Source organism: Zonotrichia albicollis, chromosome Z (assembly GCF_047830755.1).
Source record: "Zonotrichia albicollis isolate bZonAlb1 chromosome Z, bZonAlb1.hap1, whole genome shotgun sequence".
In the NCBI taxonomy this organism is placed as follows: Eukaryota; Metazoa; Chordata; class Aves; order Passeriformes; family Passerellidae; genus Zonotrichia; species Zonotrichia albicollis.
In genome coordinates, this window is record NC_133860.1 from 8209206 (window position 1) to 8234099 (window position 24894).

General features: G+C 41.6%; 1 protein-coding gene across 3 annotated transcripts in view; it reads left to right on the top strand.

The window, feature by feature from the left end:
* Positions 1–1318: 1318 nt before the first annotated feature.
* SMAD2 (SMAD family member 2) overlaps positions 1319–24894 on the top strand; it is a 50647-nt gene continuing 27071 nt past the window's right edge. For all 3 annotated transcript variants that reach the window (XM_026795324.2, XM_005490110.4, XM_005490112.4), the window contains exons 1-2: positions 1319–1478; positions 12373–12662. In XM_026795324.2, the coding sequence (XP_026651125.1) occupies positions 12430–12662 (233 nt within the window). In that variant the 5' untranslated portion in view covers positions 1319–1478; positions 12373–12429. The remainder of the gene's footprint in view (positions 1479–12372; positions 12663–24894) is intronic.

Below are 24894 nucleotides of genomic sequence, written 5' to 3' on the forward strand. Positions count from 1 at the left end.
ATGGGTCCCCAAACATGCACTGCCACAACAGGCTCTGATTCCCTTATGGTGACCCTGGACACAGCATCTTGGTTACCTTTCACCATTACCTCAACACAAGTGGTTAAAGCTTTGCAGAGACTATTGAAGACAGTAGCTAAAAATCCCCAGAATATGGGGGGAACCCCTATGTTAAGAGTGTGTAAAGAGTTACTGAGTTTGGGGTGCAGGCAGCAGAGGGAGGCTGGGTAGGCTCTGGGGCTACCTCTTGTGCATGTCACACCTCGGGACCCCCGCCCGGAACTGTTGTGCCATTGTTGGAACATGGAGCTGTGGGCAGTTTGAATCTATTTAGAAACACAAAATCGTTTAGGCTGAAGAAGCTCTCCAAGACCAGCGAATCCAACTCTGACACCAGCACTGCCAAGACCACCACTGACCCATGTCCCCAAGTGCCACATTCACACGGCTTTTAAATCCCCACAGGGATGGAGACTCCACCACTGCCCTGGGCAACCTGTGTCAGGGCTGGACAACCCTTTCCATGAAGGAATTTTCCCAATATCCAACCTCAACTTCACCTGAGGCCGTTCCCTCTGCTCCTGTCCCTGTTCCCTGGAGCACAGCCCGACCCCCCCGGCTGTCCCCTCCTGTCAGGAGCTGTGCAGAGCCACAGGGGCCCCCTGAGCCTCCTTTGCTCCAGGCTCAGCCCCTTCCCAGCTCCCTCAGCCTCTCCTGGGGCTCCAGCCCCTTCCCAGCTCCGTTCCCTGCCCTGGACACGCTCCAGCCCCTCAGTGTCTCTCTTGTGCTGAGGGCCCAGAGCTGTCCCCAGCACTGGAGCTGCCTCAGCAGTGCCGGCACAGGGGGGCGGTCGCTGCCCTGGTCGTGGTGTCACACTATTGCAGGAAGAAGCCAGGTGCCACAGCCCACCCGTGCAGACCCCAGCCGGAGTCCAGCGGCAATTCCCGCCGGGAATCGATGCACTCTTTCTCCGCTCCCAGCGTGCCCGCCGCGGAAGGATACGGAGCGGGGGCGCCGCACTGCGGCTGCGCTGCTGCATCTCATCCGAACCTCCGGCGCGAGCCGATCAGCCTCCCGCGGCGGGCGCGCGCGCTGTGACTGACAGCCCAGCCAACCAATGAGCTCTGCGACCTCGACCCGCCTCCCTTCGCCTCACGCCTGTTTCTTCCACTCCCCTTCCCTTGTCTTTTTTTTTTAACGCTGAGGGCACTCCATTGGTGATTCTGACTGCCAATTAGACCCTTGGACCAATCGCAGTGCGGCTCTTTAAAGGAAAGATAAACGAGGCCAATGGGGGGCTTCCCCGCCCAGCGGCGGGGGCGGGGCGGCTCGGGGGGGTGGGTCCTCAGAGGAGGTAACGCTGAGGGAAGAGGCGGCGGCCGCACAGCACTCGGGGAGACGGAGGAGGATAAGGAAGGGGAGAGGAGGAAGAAGGAGGAGAAGGAGCGGTGGCTCTCGGCGGATCCTGGTGGCTCCCGGTAGGTGCTGGTGGGTGCCGGGCCCGGGGTCCTGCCCCATGGGCAGGGTCGCTCCGCTGGCGCTGTGCGGGCCGTGAGGAACCGTCCGGGCCTGGTCCCGGCGGGGCCGGGGGCGCCTCCCTACGCCCTCGCCCTTTTTGTTGTGGTGGGACCCGGGCATGCTTATCCCGCTCCCGCTGGCATTACCCCCGGGCTGTGGTGGGAGGGCCGCGCTGTGCCGCCCGTTTGTGTGTGTGTGTGGGTGAGGGGAGGGAGGAATAAAGAAGTTGTGCCGCTCCCTCTCTCCCCCGCTCTCTCCCTCCGTGCCCGGTGTGTTTTCCTTGCAGGGGTCCGCAGAATATCCTGAGCTGGAAGGGACCCGCGAGGATCATCGTGTCCAGCTCTTAGCGCTGCTTAGGACACCCCTATGTGCCTCCTGGACGTGCAGTCAGGGTTAGGTGTCCGCGAAACTCCGTGGAGTTTTGGAGGGGAAAGTTAAGAGCGGTGTGGGGTGAGGGGTTGTGTTTGGAGCTAGGAGTTTGTGTTTGGGTTGACGAGGCCTCGCCTCACCCTTTTGTCTATCCCCTCTCCTTGTCTGCAGAGCCGCGGATGTAAAATACACACGGCCCACGTGAGGCAGGACTCGGGATTTTATTCACTGATTTAATTCACGCCTTTAATGTTGCAGCGACCTGTGCGTTGTCAGATGGCAGGGTAGGTGGGATACTGGGGAGAAATTCCTCCCTGTGAGAGTGGTGAGGTACTGACACAGGCTGCCCAGAGGAGTTGTGGCAGCTCCATCCCTGGGTGTTGTTTGTAAACAAACACAACCTGGTAATGTTTCATCTGTCTCGATAAGTGCACGGAGGAAGCTCTGTCGTGATAAGGGCAAGTGGTTGGTGTTGCTGCAGAGTTGTGGAGTTCCTGTTTGTAGGGTTTTTTGTTTTGGTTTTTTTTTTTTTTTCATTTTGTGGAGAGTGGAAGGGAAGAGAAGTGCAATGCAGTGTGGTCTTTTAGTGTTCACTCTGGGGAAATAAAAGGACGGAAAAAAGCGTGTGAATGAGTGAAGAGCCCTTGTGATGATTGTGGAGAGCTGTTGAACAGCTGGGATTCAGGCTGCAGGCTGGTCTTGTGTCTCTTTGGTCATCCATCACAGTTTCTGACTGAGAAAAACCCAACACGTGTGTTGTGCTCTTTTCAAATGCTTGTGAGTGGGATAGCATTAGGAGAAAGTTTGTTTACTGGGCTTGCCAAAACAAGTGTCTCCAAAAACCTGCAGCCTGTGTGTGTTGTGTGTGGAGCTCATGCTGTCACAGTCCAGGGGTGTAAAGGGGTTGGATTCCATTGGCAGTGAGAGGTTTGTAATAACAGCTTGTTAGGAGACCGCAGGTAACAGCAGGTTTGTCTTTTCTCAAGTGCTCTGTCTTAGCCTGGAGAGCTGTACTTCCAAACTGATTCATGGCATTGCTGCTGGGGGGGCTGGCCTCTGCACCGAGGGACTGATTAGCGCTGCTCTGTTCTCCAGGCTGGAAAAGAAACACCCTCTGGCTGAGGTGAGAGGCCAGCAGAGCGAGGTTGCTTGTTTAGATTTTCTCATGCTTTGTCGAGGTGTCGGTGCGTGAGTGGGTTGTTTGTGTGCTCCTTCTGAGGCACAGCTTTCAAACTTCTAACGTTTACAAGCTCCGGTGAATTCGGGGGGGGGGTGAGAGGGTGAGTAAAGGAGGTGTCTGTGAAGTCCCTTCCCCCCTTTGCTTAGCACTGTCGTGATGAAAGATAACATTAGTTACAAATGCCTTGAAGAAGTGGAAGGGGAGGGTCTTGTTTAAGGTGGTTTCCAGTTGAAGATGAGTCTGAGCATATGTTGAGCAGCATCTTGGGGTGTTGAAAAGAGTAACCTGGCAGCTGGTTGTTGTTCTGCAGTTGTGTGGGTCAGATACACAGTCAACAAAAGGGGTATAAGTGTTTGAAGATCCATTTTTTTTTATTGAAGAGGCTGGATGTGCATGATAGAACCTTGGAGAAGAATTCATCAGCTTTCCTGAGGTTTGGTTTAACAATAAAAGAAACAGGACAATTGAAGCAATTGATAAAATGAGGTTCAAGATTTGGTCTCTGAACTGTTCTCTTGTTTCCCTCCACCCAGCAGCTAGATTGACCAAGAAAATCAAATACTCTGGAATTGCACAGTGAATCTCCAAATGAAAGGCTCTCCTCCTCCATCTTCCTGTTCCACTTGATCTTTCAGAAGTCTTGAGCACCAGTTGATATAATTGAGTTTATTGGAGCTCAAAAAAAACCTCCCTGCTACTGAGGGCAACTTTAAAAAACAAACCTTGTTTCCATCTCTCTAATCCCTTTCCCACAAAAGTACTGGGAGAACAGGCTTTGTAGTAAGTTCTGGGCAACAGTGAATCTGAGCTCTGCTTGAGACTGAAGCAAATTCCTAAGTTTTGTTTGTATAAAGAACAGTACGCAAAGTTTTAATTATTACAAAAAGTATTCCAGAGTTTTCAAATGTATTCAGTGCTGCCTTAATGGTTGTGCATGTAAATGCCCTGTAATTGAAAGCATCCATTTATGGGCCTGACTTGCTAAGTGAGCTGTAAATTCTGCTTTTCAGATTGGATTTAATGACTTTTATCATAAAGCCATAAACTGGTTGTGAACTATGCCGAGAGGCAAACAATACCTAAGCTTACTTTGCCAAAATATTTGTAATTGTTGATTTGTTAAACTGAATTGCTGCAGGTCATGCGATGGGATTAGGTTTTTGTAATAGAATGGAGAGTACAGGCAGCCCTGTGCTCAATACTCTCTGGGCTAGAAGAAATTGGCCACTGCAGAAAACCTTCCTAAACATTCCTCTCCACTTCCAGTAACAGCAACTCCATTGCAAACAGTAAGCCCTTATTGCAGATGACTTTTTACTCTGATTGTGTGTTTGACAGCCACAGTGTGAAGGAAGACCAAGCAGGGACCCCAAGAGGGGAGCTCCAGAGTCTCCCATCAGTTTAGTCTGGGGCTCGAGCTTGGTTTAAAACCCTGGAGCAAGAGGAGATTAACATCAGATAGATATATAACATAATGGAACCCTGCTTATCAAGGGGGTGGGGGGCTGGCTTGTCTGAGGAGCTCTAGGCCTCTATTGAAAGTGAACTCGCATTAACTAATTGTTAAATGCAATTGTTTGGGCTTTAACAAAGTGGAGGAGCTGCTAAGCTATAAACTGAAACAGGTACCTAGGTAACTGATAGCAGCTCTGTGAATATTCCTGTCAAATTTAGCCCAGGAATATTTATTTTCTAAAATAATGAAGCTGACACTTGCCTGTTGCACATGGAAGATTTTAGTTAAAATTAATGAGGTGAGAAGGGCTTAAACTGCTGTGTTTTGGAGTGCTTAGTCACAGCTTTTCTGGGGCTGTTAATGTCCTTTGAGTTTCAAGAAGCAGTACTCTGATGTTGTTCATAATACTGAATAAGTGGAAGAATTTTGCATGTTTGTAGAGACAGGTGGATTGGCCAACTACAGTTGTGGAAGTTTTCCTCTTCTGCAATTTTAAGACTTGCTAAAATACATTGGGCCAGTAGTTTAATCAAAGGTCAATAAAATTAGCAACTCTTCCTTCTCATGTCTCCTGTTGCAGGCAATGTTAGTGTGCCAGGAGTGCATGTGTTAGATGGAGTGCTAATTTTTCAATAGCAACACACCTTTTCATTACTGCATTGGCTACAATTTGAGGTAGCCTGTAGTAATTGAAGAAAAATCCAGCTTCCCAAGCTTTTTTAAGATCATTATCATGCTTGTTTAGCTCTATGAGAAATTTGAGTTTTCTCATTTGATTCATAAACAGACTTCTTGGAGTGAGTGAGATACACAGTCATGATAGGTGAGTAACTATGTTTTCATTGAGTAGAGTTATGTAGAATTTCAAGATGCATTGCAATACTAGAGCATGGTAAACTTAAAAATACGCGTAAATTGAGTCTCTGTATAGGCATGTTTCAGTTTCTCACTCTAAAGCTGGCCCAGAGGAGGAAATCCCTTTGCTCCTTCTTCCCTCCAAGGTGACAAGCATCATGCCTTGAACTTCATCAGCCTGTATCAAAACAGAACCAGGACCTTGGTCTTGCTGGCCAGAGCTCCTTGGGATGGGAGCTCCCCAGAGCCACCTCCCCTACTGGGCTGATTGTTTGAAAACCTAAACTGGAGTCTGAGGGCATTACTCAGTGGGGCTGAACTCCCCTTCCAAAGGAAAAACCCAGAACAAACCCAAACAGCCAAACCCCAGTAAGGGAATATTGCCCTGCTCTGACCTGAGTTTGAATGAATGAGCGGTAATAATGAGCACTGTATCACGTTTTCTGGTAGTGGTTCTTCAGAAAACCAGATGTCTGTTTGTAGGAAATGAAAGAGTTAGCCCTTCTGGAATCCTGAAAGGCAGTTTTTGGAGGAGTGGTGGGGGCAATAGATGCCCCTTGTCCTTTGCACTGAGTGGTTTAAGCTAGGGCGTATTCTATCTCAAATGTAAAAGATTGACTTTGATTTTAGTTTGAAGTTCATACTGAATTCAGGTGCACATTGTACGCTTGGTGAAATTGATAAAGAATCTTTTCCAGATTCCAGGATTAATGAAAAAAACATTGCCTTTAAAAAAATCCCAAAAATGGGACTAAAATAGGGAGGATATGAGCTTGTAGACTTTCTTTCAAATACCACAAATTATTTTCCTCGATCTTCTTTCCTCGGGAGCTTAACTTCTGTCCTCTTTATTTCAGAAGAGCTCTTGCAAATGAAATTCTTCTAAGCCAGAATACTTCTAGTAAAACCAGGAGAGATCAGATTTCTTTATTTCAAGTTTAAGATGAATAAGCAGACTGATATGAAATATGTTGCATAAGGCTTTAGAATAAATTAGCCAGAAATCACTTGATATTTTTGGTAGCACCAGTGTGTTTATAGTATGTTCCAGACACTCAGGAAAGGAAAATTTCCCTTGAAGATTTCAGTCTGCTAGTATGCTGTCCTTAAGGTTTTCTTCATCTTTTGTGCTTAGTTATTGCTGGGATCATGGGCTTAATATTTAATACTTGTTCCAGAGAACCACAGTAGAATGGAATAATAGTAGACATGACTCAAACTTTGACTTAAGAAGTTGCCAACTATGACACTGTTTGACCAACTATAGAAACATGTGTGCATCAGGGAGGAGAGATATGCTGCGGGGGCAGAGATGAAACAAATACCACCAAAGTTAGGCAATTTGTATCTCTTCCAGTCTTAATCTGTTGGGAGTAACAGCACATGGCTCTCTGTGTTCCAGCAATCTAAAGGAACTTTTGTACCTTTCTGGGTAACAGTGAGTACTCCTTTGAGTATCCCTAGCTGCAGTTTGAAGGCACATTCTGGAGATGGACTGGGATGGAAAGGACTGAAATGGAAGTTTTATGCTGACTTGGTACTACTAGTTCAACTACAGTTGAGCTTGGGAAGGGATCCTGAAAATCTCTCTGCAGTTGCCCAGAGAGTCCCTGAATCTTGGTGTCTTGTAGTGGATATTGGAGGTAGTGCACAGGAAGGAAATAAAGATCAAATTTGGGCCATGCCATTGGGCCTCAGCAGAAGGGAGCAAAGGGGTCATGGTGCCAAGAGTCAGTGATGGTGAGGACATCTGAGCTCATTTTAAAAGCAAAAGCTGTGAGTACTCAGTACCTCAGAGGAGGTTGGCTCTAAACTACGAGGGAATCACAAAAAAACACTTCAAGTAAGAGGGGATGTTACATATTCAGCATGTAGTTAATCTGAGGCCATTTTAGCAATGTGGAAATGTTTCTTGCAGCATCGGTAAAGATTGTGTTCTATGTGCATTTGGGGGAAGAATGTGTTTTATTATTTTTTTTTTAGTGGATGAAGAATGTGTACCAGGCAAAAAAATCTAGAGGAATGTTTCTAGCAAGAGGCAAGTGTCAGCAGTGGCAGTGTGTACAATTATTGTTCTTTAAAAGATCAAAGCTTCTTCTATTACTGTATCCATTTGAAGGTAAAAGTTATAACTGATGAATAGAAATGGGATTTGCTGGTCAAAAATGAGCTTTAGCAGTGACTCCTAAACCCATTGGTGTAAACAAGGTGTTCCTGATACCATCTGGGTGGGTACAGTTAGAATGATCAATGCAGGTCTAGGGATCCTTATGTTTGTTTGAGCTCCTGACAGATGTTCTGCAGCAGACACATGCACCCTGCCTTCTATCTCCAGTTCCTCATGAGGTGTAAACTTCTGTCTTTATGCTTTATTTTTAAGTTATAATGTTGAGAGCTTTAGGATAATATGACAAAATGAATAAATGCAAAGATAACGTTAGGCTGATACAATATTTTTCTGTGGTCCTTGCATTAGTCCTTATACAGTGTCTTCAAGTACTTGAAATTAATTTAATGGGAGAAGTAAAGCTTTCAGGCTTGGTCTCTGTCCAGGGGAGCATCCCAAACTGGGTGAGCTGTGTTCGGATAGTTTCTTTGTGAGGAGAGGCTGAGAGCCCTCTTATTTGAGGGAGGAACGTGATTCTCATGTACAGAGTTGTGAAGCTTGCAGGCCAGATGAATGCAAGTAGTTCTTCATTCTGCAGCAAAGTTTTCAGTGGTAGAACAAGAGTGACTTTCTGAAACTAGGAAGGGAATGAATTAAATTACTAGAAGTAGTTCTTCTAACAGTGGGCACTTAAATACTGGTGCAGTCCGCCACAAGAGGTTGTGAAGGCATGTTCAAAAGGTGGTTAGATGGATTTGTGGGACAGCAAGTCCATAAATTGCTTCTGATGGGAATAAGTAGCAATGTAGCCTTTAATTTTGTAACGGTTTAAATTGCTGAAGGATTGTGAGGAGAATGGAGTGCAGAATACAGTCAGGTTCTCATGCTTTCCTTGAGTAGCGTGTCCTTTTGCCGCCTTAGGAGCCGTTGGAGCACTGAGCTGGATGCACCATGGCTGCATTTTCATTGCAAAATCTCCTTTGGTCCAGATTGCTCATAATTCAGCCCTCTCGTGCCTTGCAGTTTGCACTGTCTTCTCTAGGCTTGGAGCAGAATGCCTTTTTTTCATAAATTAAGCTGGTTGACATCCTCTCATGTGAGTACTCATCACAATAGGCTGAAGTATTAAGCTGAATGAAGTCCCTGTCCTACTTGTGTCACATTCTCTCTGCTCACCCTTTGAAAGATACAGGGTCACTACTGGAATAACTTACTGAAATTCTTATTGATAACTCCTGGCAAATCACTGACATGGCAAAACAATAGCTAGAAGGAAGAAGTTAGTTTAAGCCTCCCAGACTCCTAGTCTGCAGCTGTCACGTATGTTGTGTTTTTGTTAAATAGCTGCAAAGTTGCAAAAAAATCATTGTTAGAAATACCTCTTTAAGTGTGTCTCTTGGTGTTTTGGGTTTTTTTGCAGTTGATTTTCATGGAGGTAACATATCAGTTTTAGCTTTCTGACATCTTCTGCAGAAGCTGGATGAGCCCAATCTGTAAGGCAACTGTATAAAATAAAGTGTTGTACCTAGAAATTTCTGATTAGTTAGGTCTGAGCTTACTGTCATTTGGAAATGTAAAAAGAGATTTTTTAAAAATTTATTTTCCTCTGAGTATGTCAAAATAATGTGAGAGTTCAAATGAAATATATGGAATTTCTAAATTCTTTTGTGCTCCAGGATTTAAGTTACTCAATGTGTATTTGAAGGAGAAAGGCAAATCTTTGTTAAAGAAACACCAAACCACCAGAGAACACAGAAAATTTTATTTCATTATTAGGGGAGAGAATACTTCAAAATTGAGCACCTCATCACAGGGAGTATTAAAAGCTGAAAAATTGGATAAAAGCATTGAGACTGTTTGGAGGGCCTGGAAGAATAGGCTCCAGAAGAGGCTATTTACCGCCTTGGTGGTAAATGAGACCTTTCTGAAGTCTGTGTTTTATAAGGCTGACAGTCAAAGGAGTATTCTGTGGCACTGAAAGGTGTCAAATTTGAAGCTAAAGAACAGAAAATATTCAGATAAGAATAAGAATTGGTGTGTGGATCAGCAGTGATAGTGGTACTTGATTGCCTACATCTGTCAGCACTGAATTTAATATTTAGCTATTATACATCAATTGCTGCTCTTTGAAACAAAGTCTTAAAAGCCAAAGGGGTTGTCTCCTTTTGTTCAGTCTTTCTGAATTTCTTGTTTGTGCCTCTGAAGCACCCAGTGCTGGCCTTGCTCAGAGGCTGAAGTATTTTTATAAAGCTCCCAGTGACTGCTGCTCCCTGCTTTAGAAACTGAGTGTGATTCTTCAACCAGTGGAGGCCCTGCATGCCTGCCTGTTTAATCTTTGGAGCTGCTTGGTGTACTCATTAGGGGTCTAATGTGTCTCACTGCCAGGCCCTCAAATGGTTCAGAACATATCAGGCTGCTTAATTTGGCTTTGTCACCAAAATAAATGACTTAAATTAAAGCACATTTCCAGCTATGCAGTCAACACTAGTGCTGCAGTGGAAGTCTGGGGCTGGAGTTCTCTTTCCACACTCCTGTAATTCATCTGACATCACTTGTAGTACATCAGTACCATGTGTGAGCAGCTTTTTAGCTTAAAAGAACTATCTTGGCAAAACCCCCAGAAAACTGATAGGTTTTTACTCTTACCTACCTGGATTTTTGTGGAAGGGCATTAGCACTGGTGCTGAGGGGGTGGTACCACTGAAAGGAAGGAGAACTGAGCTTCCTGTGAAAAAAAGCTGTTGTGTTGGCTTGACTCCTTTTCATACTATACCTTGAGTGTCTGAGTCAGTGTTTCATTAAAAAATGTTGTCTATTGAGTTTTATTTTTCTTGTTTGCTGTAGCCAGCCTCCAATGCAATGCTCAGCAAAACCATCAGTTGGAGTTATTGGGGACAATTCAGTAATAATTTAATGTTGCTGGAAGAAGATAATTTCTTTATAGTCTTGTGTGAAAATGAATGTTTTATCTTTTTACCAGGGCCTCTACAGACAAAAAATGTGCAATAGTTTAAAACTGAGAGAGGGTTAGTCTCGATTTGGTATGAGGAAGAAATTCTTGCCTCTGGAGGTGGTTAGGTCCTGGCACAGGTTGCCCAGAGAAGTTGTGGCTGCCCCGTCCCTGGAAGTGTTGCAGGTCAGGTTGGGTGGAGCTCTGAGCAGCCTGGGGTAGGGGAAGGTGTCCCTGCCCATGGCGGAAGGTGCAACAAGATGATTTTTAACAGTCTCTTCTCAAAACACTCAGTGATTGTGTGGTTTAGGATGGAGTATTTTCAATGGCTTGCGTAAAATTATCAGTGTTGATCTTAGGCCCTGTTAGTTAGCACCTTTGTCTCCCTGACCCCAGAAAACTACTTTGCTAGCTTCTGTCATATTTTTTGGGTGCTCTGAGTAGTTGGTTTATGGAGGTGTAATTTATTTGAATCTGAAATGTCATGCCTACTGAATGTTCTGTTTTGTGGAAGTTGCAAAGTTATGATTTAAAGTACCTGCAGAATATAATCTAGTGTTTGTTGACTTGGCCCTCACTGAAAGTGCAAAAATGTGACAAGGCATAAATTAGCCATGAATGCTGTAGCCTGAAGTACCTCGGATCATGCTGTTGTGCAGGTGGGGGACTGCAGTAAGATGAAGTTGGTATATTTTGGATAGATGTGAGGAGTGTGCCTGTACAGGTTGGAGAGACACATAAGCTGCCTTCAAAGCTCAAATCAAATAGCCTGAAGGTAGTGTTAGCTTTTAGCTAAAACAAGGTATTTTCAACTGAACTAACTTACTCAGCTTGGGAATATGGGAACTTTCTGGAGTTCAAATACCCATTTGTTGCCTGGAAATAGGATCATTTTTGACTACAAAGCTATGCTTCCATCCATAGGACCATTAATGTCCTTGTTTCCTTAATTTCTAACAGCTGTGTCTGTCGGTTGATTTCAGGTATTTTATTTTAATGCCTAAACCCAGCCTAATGGAAGCTGCAAAAGCAAGATGCTTTTTCCTAAGTGGCTATCATTTCTCTTTTAAATGATTTGAAGTGCATATTGCACTGAATGCTAAACATAGCTCCAGTTTCAGCATCCTTTTTAATATTTCATTTTATATTAATATCCTGATCAGGTAGTTATAATGAATGAAAGGCTTTTAAAATTGAAAACAGACAGTTCTACTACCCTGATGCCTACAAACTAAGATTTTAACTGTTCCTTTAGTGAATTTTGAAAGACTTCTTTTTAAGGACTGCCATTTGAGAGGATTTATTATCTGTATACCACTGAATTTTATAGGGGACTAGGCTTATTACTAGACTTAGGGGAAATTTGAAATTGGTGTCCCCCCATGTAAAAAAAAAAAAAAACTGGTAGTTATTTAAAACATGACAAAGTGGGAAAAGATTTGTGAAATGACTGGCTGTTGTAAGGTTTCTCTCAAGCTATAACAACTAAATCACCTTCCAAACACAATTTCATCTGCTAAATTAATTTGGAGATGGGCAGAACGTGCCCACATGTATGTAATTTGTCAGTCATTTGGGGAAAATATTAATAATTTACTTAAACCAGCTAGCCTAGGTGCAAAGCTAGACTCAAGTTACCTTCTGTATTTGGTGAAGTTTGCTTTAGTCAGGAAAGACTTGAGAAAAAATTAATTTTCTATTCCAGTAGTAATCTTGGTCTGTGTTAGCTGTTGAAGAGTCTGCAGCAAACTTGATCTTTATTGATGAAGTGTCTAACTGCAATACAGACTACTTCTGAGCTATTTATCTTTTTTTTTGTTTTTTTGGGATGCAGTGTCCTTTGGAATTTGGCAGTGAAAGGTCCTGAGGCAGACAGGTATTTAATTCATGTGGAACCTCAGTGCTAACATGTCTCTTGTTTTGGTTTGTGTTTTTAGGGATCAGGCGGGAATCTCCAATTCATTGCTTGCTGAGTGTCCTCTGTGGTGGAAGTCATGTCCATATTGCCATTCACTCCACCAGTCGTGAAGAGACTTCTGGGGTGGAAAAAATCTGCTGGTGGCACTGCAGGGGCTGGTGGTGGTGAGCAGAATGGTCAGGAGGAGAAGTGGTGTGAGAAAGCAGTGAAAAGCTTGGTCAAGAAGCTAAAGAAAACAGGACAGCTGGATGAGCTTGAGAAGGCAATTACCACTCAGAATTGCAATACAAAATGTGTGACAATACCAAGGTAAGTGCTATTGTATTTGAAATTGTTACAGCCACTTAGGAAATGACTAAATGGATGCTCAGACTTTCTGTGAACAAATGACTAAAAAATAGTTGCATGCTTTTGATTCTTTAAAATTATTTAAAACCTGTATTGGATTAATATGGTGCTTGCTTATAATGGAATCACGTGCTTTGTGAAATCACAATTTTGTTACATTTCAATTTTTATTGATATGTAGGATTCTCTTTTTCATGTATTCTGATGATATTTAACACTGGTCTTAGTTTGTAGCACTGCCTTATGCTTTTATTTAATAATCCTGCCTATACTTGGGGAGGGGAGCATGCTGGAGCCAACGCTTTTACTTGAAAAAATACCAAAAGACTAGTTTTTCCTTGGTCAACACTTCAGTAATCTAATTATTTTCAGTTTTATCTGCTAGTTTAAATGGTACAAGCTGCCTCCATTCTCCCTTTTGAAGGAAAATTTTATCTTTGGAGGCAAGTTGTCTGAAGACCAGTTTATTTACTGTAATTATTGTTATTGTTTAATGAAAACACTTTTTGCTTAATAACTTGGGGTATTTCTAGAATTGCTCTTCTGATATGTATAAAGATTTAGATGAACAACTTGCATTCTACCCCTTTGACTTTCCCAGCTTAATTCATAGCAACTGCTGTGCAAGAGCAAGGGTTATGTTTGTAAGTATAATGCCGTCTGCTCTTGATTCATGTTGCACTGAAATCCCACTGGGGTGCCTGGGCAAGCTCACTGTGTGTGACAGAAGTATCAAATCACTTCACAGGTGTGTTTTCCATGAAAAAGTTAGACAGTTTCACTTTTCTGGGCACTTAAGTCACTTTAGCATAAAGTTATTTATAGGGGAGAGGAGCTACATCTGGTTTATGAACTTCATTTCTGTGTTAGCGCATTTATCCTAGCTACTTTCAAACTTTGTATTAATCATAGCACAAGCTAGATTTGACTTCTGTCACTAATGATTCCATATATCAAATGTGTTGTAGCTGTTATCTGATAATGGTTTCAGCATTCTGTTTTCGATTTGACACAGCTGTCTCGGAAAATCATGACTATACTCTGAATAACTGACTATTTGAATTCTTATTTTTCTCTTTTCACATTTTGTTTCTAATGCTACACTCTGCTTGTATTTTCTTCCCTAGAATATACCCAGAAATTTCTGGTTTTGCCTTCTGCTTTCTCCTTCTTCCAGATGGAAACAATAGATTAAAAAATATTAGTGCTTTCTTGTCTTAGTGTATTATCAGCAGACTAAGACTGAAACCTGTAAGGTTTTATGTTTCTTGAGATGACTCCGTGTATTTAGCAAGTCTTTACTGAGACTCAGATGAGGTGCTTAATTGGAAGTTGTTTCATATGACACAAGTTAAACACACAATATAAAAATGTGTATTTAGGTTCTAGAGCTCTTGGATTTTATAGAGCCCTCCTTCAGGGATACTGGAACAGTAGATGTTGCTATTTCAGAAGAAGAGATGTCTACAGTGAATTTTGTTAGAAGATACAAACAGTATTCTAATACATCATTATTTTTGAGTAGACTCTAGTCTCCTCATAGTAGAGTATGCTTGTGTGACCTTTTGTGCTAAAGTAGACACAATAAATAATTCTTTAAAGTGCAATACAGATATTCTGTGACTAGCAGTTCTTGCTGTTCTCTGTCCTGCACTCAGCTGTAAAAAGAACTGGACCTGGATTTTACTTCTCTTGAGTACCTTAAGAGTTAGGCAGGAAGAGTTTTTCTGTTGGTGTTGGCTATTATACAGGGCTTAATTTTAAATTAAAAAATTGTTTTGGCACTAAGGGGCAGGGTGATATCAGGGCTGCCAGCAGTGCCATACAGAATTTTTTAATTTCATAGCTGGGTTTTGTATTGTTGATATTACTTCACTTTGACAGCAGTAGTTTGGGTTCCCAAGAAATAATGAATGTCAACTCGGTACTGTAATGACTTCTTGGAGATTCTGTTCTTGGATTTAGTAAGTTAATGAAACCACTGCTTGAGACCCACTTTAATGAATGTCTTAAAGATCTGCAGATCAGCAGGGATAAATAATAAAATGCTGAATTTGAAACTTTTTTCCTTACTAGTCAGCAGGAAGTTTGTGGTGCCAAGCTGCTGAGATGCAGTTCTGATGTGACAGCTGGGCTGGCTTTCCAAATGTTGTTCTGCTTGGGGAGGGTTTTTGTGTGTGTTGGTTTTTTAGTTAGCTTTAGTTTTACTTACTACTGTTTTTAATTTGGTGCAGATATCAACAACTGTCGTGGGATGCTTCTGTTTGTCACTATTGCATTATTGCTTCAAAAAAAGTTTCATTTGCAGTTTCAGAAATTTCTGGTCCCCTGGGAGATTTCCAGAGGTTTGATACAGTGTTAAACTCTAGTATACTTTTTCATCATTGAAACCCAAAGCGTCCAAACTCCCACAGACTTTTCACAAAACTGAGAAGCAGCTTGAACAAAAGTTGTATTAAATCACCTACTAAGAAATCTGCATTTCTTACTGTATGTCATTGATAATTGTGCTGAATCAGGTTTGTTCCTCTCTGGTGCTGTTTGTCAAGGTGACTGCACACTAAGGGAGGCTGATCCTGTGTGTACTACACAAAGCTGCTCATGTGGTAATTAACACAACTTCTTACGAGACTAATGGAGGTTCTGAGAAAGCAGAAGCAAACAGATGGAGTGGGTGTTGGCATTGCACAGCAGGACTGCTTAGCTCTTCATAAGTGGGTCAGTAATCTAGAGCAGAGGCTAAATAAGTACAGAAGTCCTTTTGACACTAGCCCTCTAAGTAATTTGTAGTTATCTTGCTGAATCCTCCCAGCAAGCCAGTGGGATTCTAATCACATAATCCTTGTGTATTCTGAAACTAAATGTTGGCACGTGAGTTCACTTTTCTAAAATACAAAATGAATTTGGTGGCATTTAAGAACTTCTCTTCATGCTTTCTCATGCAGTTTTGACATGGGCAGAAGATGTAGTCAGTGGAGAAACATTGTGAGCATCCTTCTTCTAATGGAGCAGTTTCTTCCTTCCTAGCCTGGATTATTCTTTTGAATCTCAGAATCCTAGATTAGTTTGGGTTGAAGGGAACCTTAAAGATCACCTAGCTCCAACTCCCCTGCCATGGCCATGTGCAGAGGCATCTTCCACTAGACCTGGTTCCTCAAAACCCAGTCTATAAATGCTTTGTAACTAGTGGAGGCTGAAATCCAAGCATTTAACAAACCAAACCATGCCATGTAGTCAATAATCAGCTGGCATATTGTCATATCTTTGGCATACAGTCTGGCATATAGTCTTATCTTTGTTATTCAAAAAGTTGTTTCAGTGGTAACAGCACAGAGAATTGAAATCCAAAGTATGAAAACACAACTAGTTTCAGCATCCCAGTATTTTGGTGTGATCAGCTGAATCATTTTTCTCTCTTAAAAAGAGTACAGATATGCTTCATGCCTTATTTCTGCTCTTTTTAAATGAGACCACAAAACAGTTGTTTTTTTCAAGTGCCTTATAACGTACAACTAGTAAAAAGAGTTTGATTGGGACAGGTTTGGGATAATATTGACTTGCTGTAGTTCATTTATTTTCAAAATTGGTAATAAATTAAAAAAAAAAAAAAAACAAAAAACAAAAAACCAGACCAAAGCCTACGGGAAGGGAAGCATTGAATTTGGACAAATTTTTGTTGACATTAATAGCAGTAGTCATATTACAGTTATTATATATAGTTGCTTTTGATACTGTGTGTGGGGCTGTAGGTAACACTTGAATCTCAGCTTTATTTGGGGGCTCTGGTTCCTGCAGAGGAGGCAAATTTTACTGCTGATTTATATTGAATTGCATCACAAAAGTAGAGCAGTGTTGAAAGTTGGAGAGCGCTCTGGCAGATTTTTGGCTGAAGAAAGGCTTAAAAACCCCAGCTTTCTGAAACTGCAGAAAAACCCCAGCTTTCTGTCTCTGCTGGGGTGCTGGTGCCATGCAGGTGCCTCAGAGTCCCAGGTGAAACGCAGCAGTTGCTTCCAGAGCAGAGCAAGGGCTGATACTCTTGTCATGCTCTTCCTTTCCAGCCAGCTTTGCCATTGGAGTTTTAGTATTATCTGGTCTTATAAGTGATTTCTGTCCCTCTTGTTTAACATGTTAACATGTCTTGTTAACACGTGCCATGGTTTTTAGAAGCTTATTCTTGCTTGTTTTTTTTTTTGCAGCTTCCCAGTTTTGAGTTAGAGTGAGAGTAAGAATGTAGATGATCTTTGGAATTTGCAGTCCATAGTTAGATTTCTAAAGCACCTGGCTTCTGCTTCCAATGTGAGCTGAATTCTGAATTTTTGTACCATTCAGAAGCAATGAGAAAATCCTACAATGGGTCCATGGTTTTGGGAATGTAGAAGATAGTGAGGGAGTGTTGGGAATGTGAAGCACACAGTTACAAATGAAGTGATTGGTTGGAATTAGTGATCAACTTCATTAACATTGATGGTGCTTTGAGTTTTTTAGGAGGAAGTAGTAATATTTCAAATATTTTAAAGCCATACTTGTATGGCTTTCACTTCATCCAATAGTAAAGGCTGGTAGTTTTTTTAATTGCTCCCATGGAATTGGTTACACCCTGATTGTTCTGGGGAAATAGGGTGTTGTTATTTAAGCATTGCATTCAGAATATCTTTCTGATATTCTTTCCTAAAAAATGTAAAAACACAGCAGCATGCATTGATTGCATCTGAAGGCTGTAGTGTTTTTGGGTTTGGTTGTTGTTTGGTTAGGGCTTTTTTAGTGAAAAAAATATCCATGTGACTTCTGAGCCTGAAAGACTGCTCTTGATGCTGAAGTGAATAATGCTGTTGACACAACTTCTCTTAGGCTTACTTAAAGTATCCAGGAAATAAATCCAGTATATCATAATTTTGCTGTATTTCTCATGTACTCTGCAATGCTTCAATACTTAAAACTGCAGAATCTGATGAAAATTTGTCAAGCGCATGAAAAAAACACCATTTGACTTGATTAAAATCCTTTGAAGAAACTGTTTCTCCATTATATAAATGTTATTCCTTTGGTTGCTTGCCCCACAGCCCTTCTCTCGTTCCCTACTGTGAATAAGACAAGGGGTCTAGGCATGGCTTATGGCCCATGTTAAAATTGTTTTCTGCAGATTGGCTCTCTTTCTTGGTCACTCTGAGCCTCCAAACATGGGTGCAGATCACAGTGTCTACACAAGAGTTAACAGCAGGAGTACACTGGGCAGAGAAATACCCTGCCCAAAGATGGGGAAGCTGGCTTGGAACTGCTGTTTGAAAACAAATCTTTTAAAATAATGCTTTTTTTGATGCCTTTTTCTTCACATAATTGAGTAGAAAGTAAATTTACGTGTAAAGAGGTGAAAAAAACAAACCTTCTACCAGTTAGCATGTTGTCTTGAATGTCTTGGGGATATTTGTCAGGAAAGTGATCACATAGGTAAGTGCAGTAACCTAGTTTTAGAAATGCTTTTGATCACTAATAGAGCTGAGTTGTCAAGCTGATGCAGCTTCTAGAATAGATTGTTTTCAGGGTTTAATATCTTTCCCAAAACCAGGTTACTTCAGAGGAGAGCACTACAGGTACTCCTTTGTTCCTTCTCAGGTTAAAGCCATAGGACACGGGTGATTTCAGCAATTAAACTGGGGTGCAGGGAAAGTTTCTCTGGGAACTGTTCTAGGAGAGTTCCCAACGTCTGCTAAGCCATGAGCAAGTTAGTGAAGAGGACAGTGGTAGGCACTTGCAATAACATTGCAGTCCAGACAGAGGAGAAGCCTGTTTTCCCAGAAAGAAAACTTGACACTTTCTGATAGTTTGTAGCAGAGATGGGATAATTCACTATTCAAGTCGGGGATGGACACTTATTCTTAATCATAGTTTAATGTATAAAAAATGTCCTCAAACCATGTAGTGTTTCTCAGTCTGGATGCGTTCCGTTGGATGTAAATGAAAATGCATGAAAACTATAGTTGAACATCTTAAGCTTTCAAAAATATCTATAGATATTTAAGACAATGCTTCAAAGTTCACTGAAGTACTATTTTTCTTGCTGAGATTACAGGAATAATATGCTTGTAAATTGCTTGTTGATAAACTGACTCCCTTTTCTCATGACAGGCTTATTGAGGATGAATTGAGACCCCCCTCTGTTTTTCTTTTGTTGGAATTTCAATAAAGACGTTCTTTAGAATGAAGCCAAATAAATCTTTTCTGGAAGTATTGCAAGAAACAGCTGAGATTTTGGGGGATATTGGCCAAGATTAGCTTCATAATCCTGTGCTCCTCCTTATGATATTTGATGCTGTGAGTTCTTTGGATGTCTTCATTGGAAAGGCGTAGCAGGAGAATCAAACTGCCCTTATTCTGCAGTGCCATAATTATGGTGGAACCTATTGTTCTCTGTAAAAGACTAAAGGATGTGGTTATAGAAAAAAGGATGCTGCCCTAATTATGTAAAATGACATGTTCAAACTTGAGGCTGCAAAACACCTTTAGATGTTGCATGGACATACAGTGGGAAATAAAAATTCACATGAGGTTTGACTTCAAGGCTCCCTGAAACTTCCTGTCTAAACTAGAGTTTAACAATTAATATGGCAATGTTGGTAATGTGATCATGTTAAATACTGTTATTCCTTCTTTTATTAACCCTTTCAATATAATTCCCACATTATAGTCTAAAAGCAAATTTTGTTAGTTTTCTCCTATTTGAGTAATGCTGTTGCTGTATTTCATGTGTGGAATACGACACAAGATGGATATGAGCACAAGGTAATGTTTTTTTTTTTTCTCTAATAGCTTTGTTTTCCTCTACTGCCACTTTCTACTGGAATAGTCTCTCTTCAGGGATACCTGAGAGCTTCTTCAGATACCTTCAATGGACTATAAGAAGGGGACTTTGGACAGGGGCCTGGAGTGGCAGGACACAGGGAATGGCTTCCCACTGCTGGAGGGCAGAGTTTGATGTGATGTTGAGAAGGAATTGTTCCCTGTGAGGGTGGGCAGGCCCTGGCCCAGGGTGCCCAGAGCAGCTGTGGCTGCCCCTGGATCCCTGGCAGTGTCCCAGGCCAGGCTGGATGGGGCTGGGAGCAGCCTGGGACAGTGGGAGCTGTCCCTGCCCATGGCACAGGGTGGAATGGAATGAACTTCTAACTGAAATTAATGATAGCAATTGTGTTCAGGTGTAATTGAGTGGGGTTTAATTACAAATACTAAAACATAACTGTTGACTTGTTTTGTGGCACAGCTGTGGCTGGTGGTGAGGACTGAATTGCTGTAGCTGAGGTTAAGCTTTAGTGTAGGCATTGCTCAGGTTACAGCATCTTAAAATGATGTCATCCTGAAAAAGGAAGTCTTAGAGTATTAAACAAAGATACTTAGGGCTGCCAGCTTTAAGCTCGTGCAATTCAGGAAGCCATGTGACTTACCCACATAATTTGTTAGAGTTGGTGTGCCAAGCAGGGAGTGTTGGCATGTCATTTCAGCTAGGTCAATGAGTAAAAATACAAATGTGAAAAATACTTAGCAAGTAGCAAAATGCTGTGTAGCTCAAAGGAGCTTGTCTCTCGAGTCAGAAGGAAGAAATGTTGAATTTTGAGGATTACATTGTATACTAACTGGAATTCTGGATAAAGGCTGGGGGAATGTGGATTCTGGCCTTGGATTTCCTGCCTTTTCCCAGGTAACCTAAGTTTCTAATTTGCTGTTATTTTTCTGTCTATAAATGGAGATACATAATTTTTTAAGGGTTGTAATAATGCCACCTTCACTGCTATAAGGTATATTAATTGTTTAGAGAGAAAGCTTAAAGTATGTTTTGCTGTTGGACTATCAGTGATGTGAAAGCAAATTTGGGGGTGAGAATGTGAATGGTTAGAATTTGTGAAAGTTCTTTGTTTAAGTTGATGCTGCTCTTCATTAGGATTGCCTTAATGGTAAGAAGCAGGAAAAGTCTGAATCAAAAATAAGTGTTAAAGTAAGTGTTTAGGCTTGCTTGATTTTTTTCTTTTTTTTTTTAATTTTTAATTTGCAGTTAATTATCAGGTTAACAACTGATGTCGAGGCTGCTTGTGTTTACTTTAGCAATTTACCTGCACAGTATGTTCTGTTAGCAAGTTCTGACTAGGAAGAGTAATACCTGCATCTTGACAGCTCATGCTGCCTTTAAGAAGATGTATTAGTCACTCAAAAAAAAATATTGACTGTGCTTTATTGTCAATACTGAGCCCCAAATTATCTCATAAATAGGGTTTTTTTCTCCAATAAAGGAGTCAGTCTTTACCCAGCCCCAGTCTATGCCAAACTGTTCCCTGTCTTGCTGTTGGTAACCATGCCTTTAGCTGGCCAGCTATTCAGTGTGGTGAAGATTCCTTTCCTCATTATATTCTTCTGTCAAAGTCAGCCATTTTAGTTTTCTTGGTACTGTAACAAAACACCTGAGTGCTGTTTTTACTAGTGTGAATGTTTTATGACAACCTAGCCAATTTTACATGAGAAACTTCCCAAGTATGTCGCTCAGGCTGTTAGGCTAGGAGGAATTTATAGGCTAAACAAGATACTGCAGTTCCTTTACTGCTGCAGCTTTGAACACAAATAGCTGTTTAATAGGCTCCCTACTGATTTAATCCCACTTGTAATGTACACCTGCTAATTTAATAAAAGTAATTTCCCATGTCTTGTTTACTACTTGGGGTTGTTTTTTTTTTTCACTTACTCTGACTCAGTTGCACTGCTGATTGGTGGAAAGCTTCTAAAATTTACTGTGTACAATGCCATAGTCTCATCATGAACAGCTTTCTTTGGCTTCTGTCATGTTGCATTGTTTGAAGCCGACTGGCAGGATACAAGAGAACAATCGGGAGCTGGAGTAAGTTCACATCTCGCTGCATATGCTTTAGAATTGGCAGAAGAACAATGAGGTTGGGGAAATCCCCTTGAACAAGTGCTGCACAGTAATCTGACTTCAGCATTTGTGCAGAAAAATCCTCCAAACTGTGGCTTTTCATTTCCAAATATACAAGGAAGTCTTAGAACTAGAGTTGAGAATTTTCATGTAGAATCTTCACTCATAATTGTAGGTAGACAGGCCCGTTTTTCAGTGCTTGGTTTGTTCTTTTCTTGAGTAGTGGATAGAGAAAAGCCTGGTGCAAGTGAAGCATACTCAGTTTTAGTTTAAATGAAGAATTTCAAAGTTACTGTTTAGTTCAGTTAGTGAGTTACCTCCCAGAACTGGCCTTTACTTCCCCTTAGTTTTGTGGAAGGCTTCAAGTTGAGTTCCTCTGATGCTTGAAATAATTTCAACTCATGCTGTAGTTTTGCAGGTTTGAACATGAAGAAAGGCTTATACCACCTGATGTGGAATCTTGCAGCTTTGTGGCACAGAAAGTTGTGTTTGAAATGGTTTTTGACTCAGGTGTTTGGCTGAAAAAGCCTTGTCTCTAGTAGACTACTCAAATGTTCATCTCATGGACTCCCAACAACATTTTTCAGGAGTGGCTTCTGAACCTTACAGTTTGCATAACCTGCAGAAGCATAGCCTCCAGTGACCCAAGCTCATTGATAATTCTTTACTCTCTTTGTCTTCTCCCACTTCTGCTGCAGTGGGAGGAACTTGAATATGAACTGAACAGCTGTACCAGGGAAAGGAATTCACATGTGTCCATAACCATGAATTCCACAAAACCAATAACAAAAATGCTTTTTCAATTCTTGTGCATTTTAATTTTGAATGTTCTGTTTGTCCCATGTACCTGTCTTGCAGATTGATATCTTGTCTAAACACAGTTAGTACCCAAACATTTGCTGTCCACTGTATGTCTCAATTAGATGAATATAGGAGGAAAACAGAAGGGCTCTACCTAGTGCAAGCTGCATTAATGGCAGTCATTTAAAAAAATCTGTAATTCCGTTTGCTGATGGGAAGACATTTTCACTGGAGTTGAGTGCTGATGTGTTTGTTGATCCTCTGGGAGCCCCTCAATGTTTTGGCAAACAACCACAGACATTCCAAGAAGGATTTAATCACCTGTCCTTCCAGCAAAATCCATGTATTTGTTAACTTAAATGTTAGTGTTCCTTGAGCCTTTGAAACACTGATCTTTTTGGCTGCCATAGGACAGAGAGAGAGAGAGCAGGGCAACTGGACACCTCAGCAGAGGGCAGGTGGTGGTAGATCAGGGCTGACTTCTGCTAGGTGGAGTGAGGAAAAGAAACTGTTGGATGTCCTGGGAAAGTGTTTTACCTGTTAGGCAATTGGATGTGAGGCAAGAGCACTTGTGGGCACAGTCTTCAGATGCATGTTGTGGGTGTGGACCATGAGCAAGATGTCGAAGACTTCAGGACTTGGCCAAGGTCTTAACACATCCGTTCTGCCTAAGCTCTAGTCAGCAAAGCTCAGGAAGTAACTTTGGCTCTTACTCTAGAGGTGTCTCCTGCATATTCTAGTTTTCTGATGACAGTATCTGCTGTAGGGTCCCATGTTCTCTTCTGGGCCTGAAGAGAATAGAGGCTTCTAGTCAGGCACATTGGCTATTACCTTCTTGATTTTGTCTTATGAAAAGCATATGAAGTAATATAATATCTAAGCAAACAGGCAAAGTGCATTTTAGAAATGTTTCATTTATTTATTCTATCTGAATAATGCAACTCTTCTAGGCTTTTTATGGCTTCCTTGCTAGTTGTGAGTTTTCTGTATTCTCATAATGAAATATGGGCATTGTCAGTGTTGGCAAGGGCATTGTTAGACATAACTTTGTATTTTTTTGGCAAAAAGTGATGTCACAAGTACCATTCAATTCTCACCCTCAGTGTGTTGCTTGGGGAAGCTTTCTCTAAGGCTCAAACTTTAACTTCGTTTGAAATTCCTTACAGGAAACACTTATAATTTAGCTATATAATCATTGGTATTTCTTTATGTTTTCATAAAGACAGTCTGTTGTTTGGCATATGGATCAAGGTCAGTGTATTCTCTGCTTCACCAGTTTTCTGCCAGGTGTGCATGGCTCGGGCTGCAGCAGGGATTGTGGTGGCCTCCCTGCATTGAGCATTTCATAGCATATAACCTCTGTTCTTCTTCTTGGGTTTTGAGATGTATGTGTAAGTCATAGGGGCTGTTCAGAGGAAAAGTCGGTTTGAAATGAGGTATTTAAAGATCCTGTAACTGTTGTTCCACGAGTAATTTTTTTGCCAAGGTAACATCCTTTTTGAGGACTGTGGACAATTGACTTGAAGGGCTAATCTCTCCCCTTCACTGTCCCAAATACACATTAGTTTGAGAAGGTTAATCAAAACATCTCATGTTTTCTCAGCTGTCTATCAGCTGCAAAACAGCCCACGCAGATGGTAGCATCAGCCACTCGCCCACTGGGAGGATGACGGACTCCTCAAGAAAAATTACTTGACTTGGCCCTTGCTTGGTAGCTGTACCTGTTAGCTTCTGGGGGAAGCTTTCACCTATTGTGACTAACAGTGGTTAGAGAACTTGAGATAAAGGTCATTTTTTAATGTCTGTTGGGAGTATGATCTTCTGTGAGATTTGTCTGCTATTAACAAAACAATTTGTTGTGGGTATGTCAGCCAATATTGTGGTGGATAGGTCTTCATATACAGATACTTTGTCTTTGGATATTTCTGATTTTCAGGTCTGTAAAGAATGATACGACATTAACCTGTGAAAATGCACTGGGTGTCATCATAACCCACTGCCTGATGTTATCACAGAGTAGTTTATATTTCTAAAGATGTGAAATTGCAGCAATTAGAAAATCTTTATTGGCAATAATAGTGTAACAAATAAAGCAATGTAGGAACTCCAAGTTACCATTTCATTAATGCCATCTTAAAGCATAAACATCCACGTCCTCAGTGTTTGTAGGTTTACATGGTAATAGGTTTTCCTTTATTGTTGGTTTTGTTGCATGGGGTTGTTTATTTTTTGTTGTTGAGTTCCCTCCACCTCTTGGTTAGTCTTTAGAGAGCTGCCTTTGTGAATGCTCTTGTACACTTGTCATCTTCAGTAGATACAGGGCGTCTAGGAGTGATTGGTTTTGATGGCTGTTTTGCAACATGTGACTGGGGGCAGTTTTTCCATGCTTAGGTTCCTCTTACCTTCAGTTAGACTGCGTCAGTGTTTGTGAGATGCAGAGCTGCTGAAAGCTGTGTGGTGTTTGGTTGGGAGTAGGGGAACTGC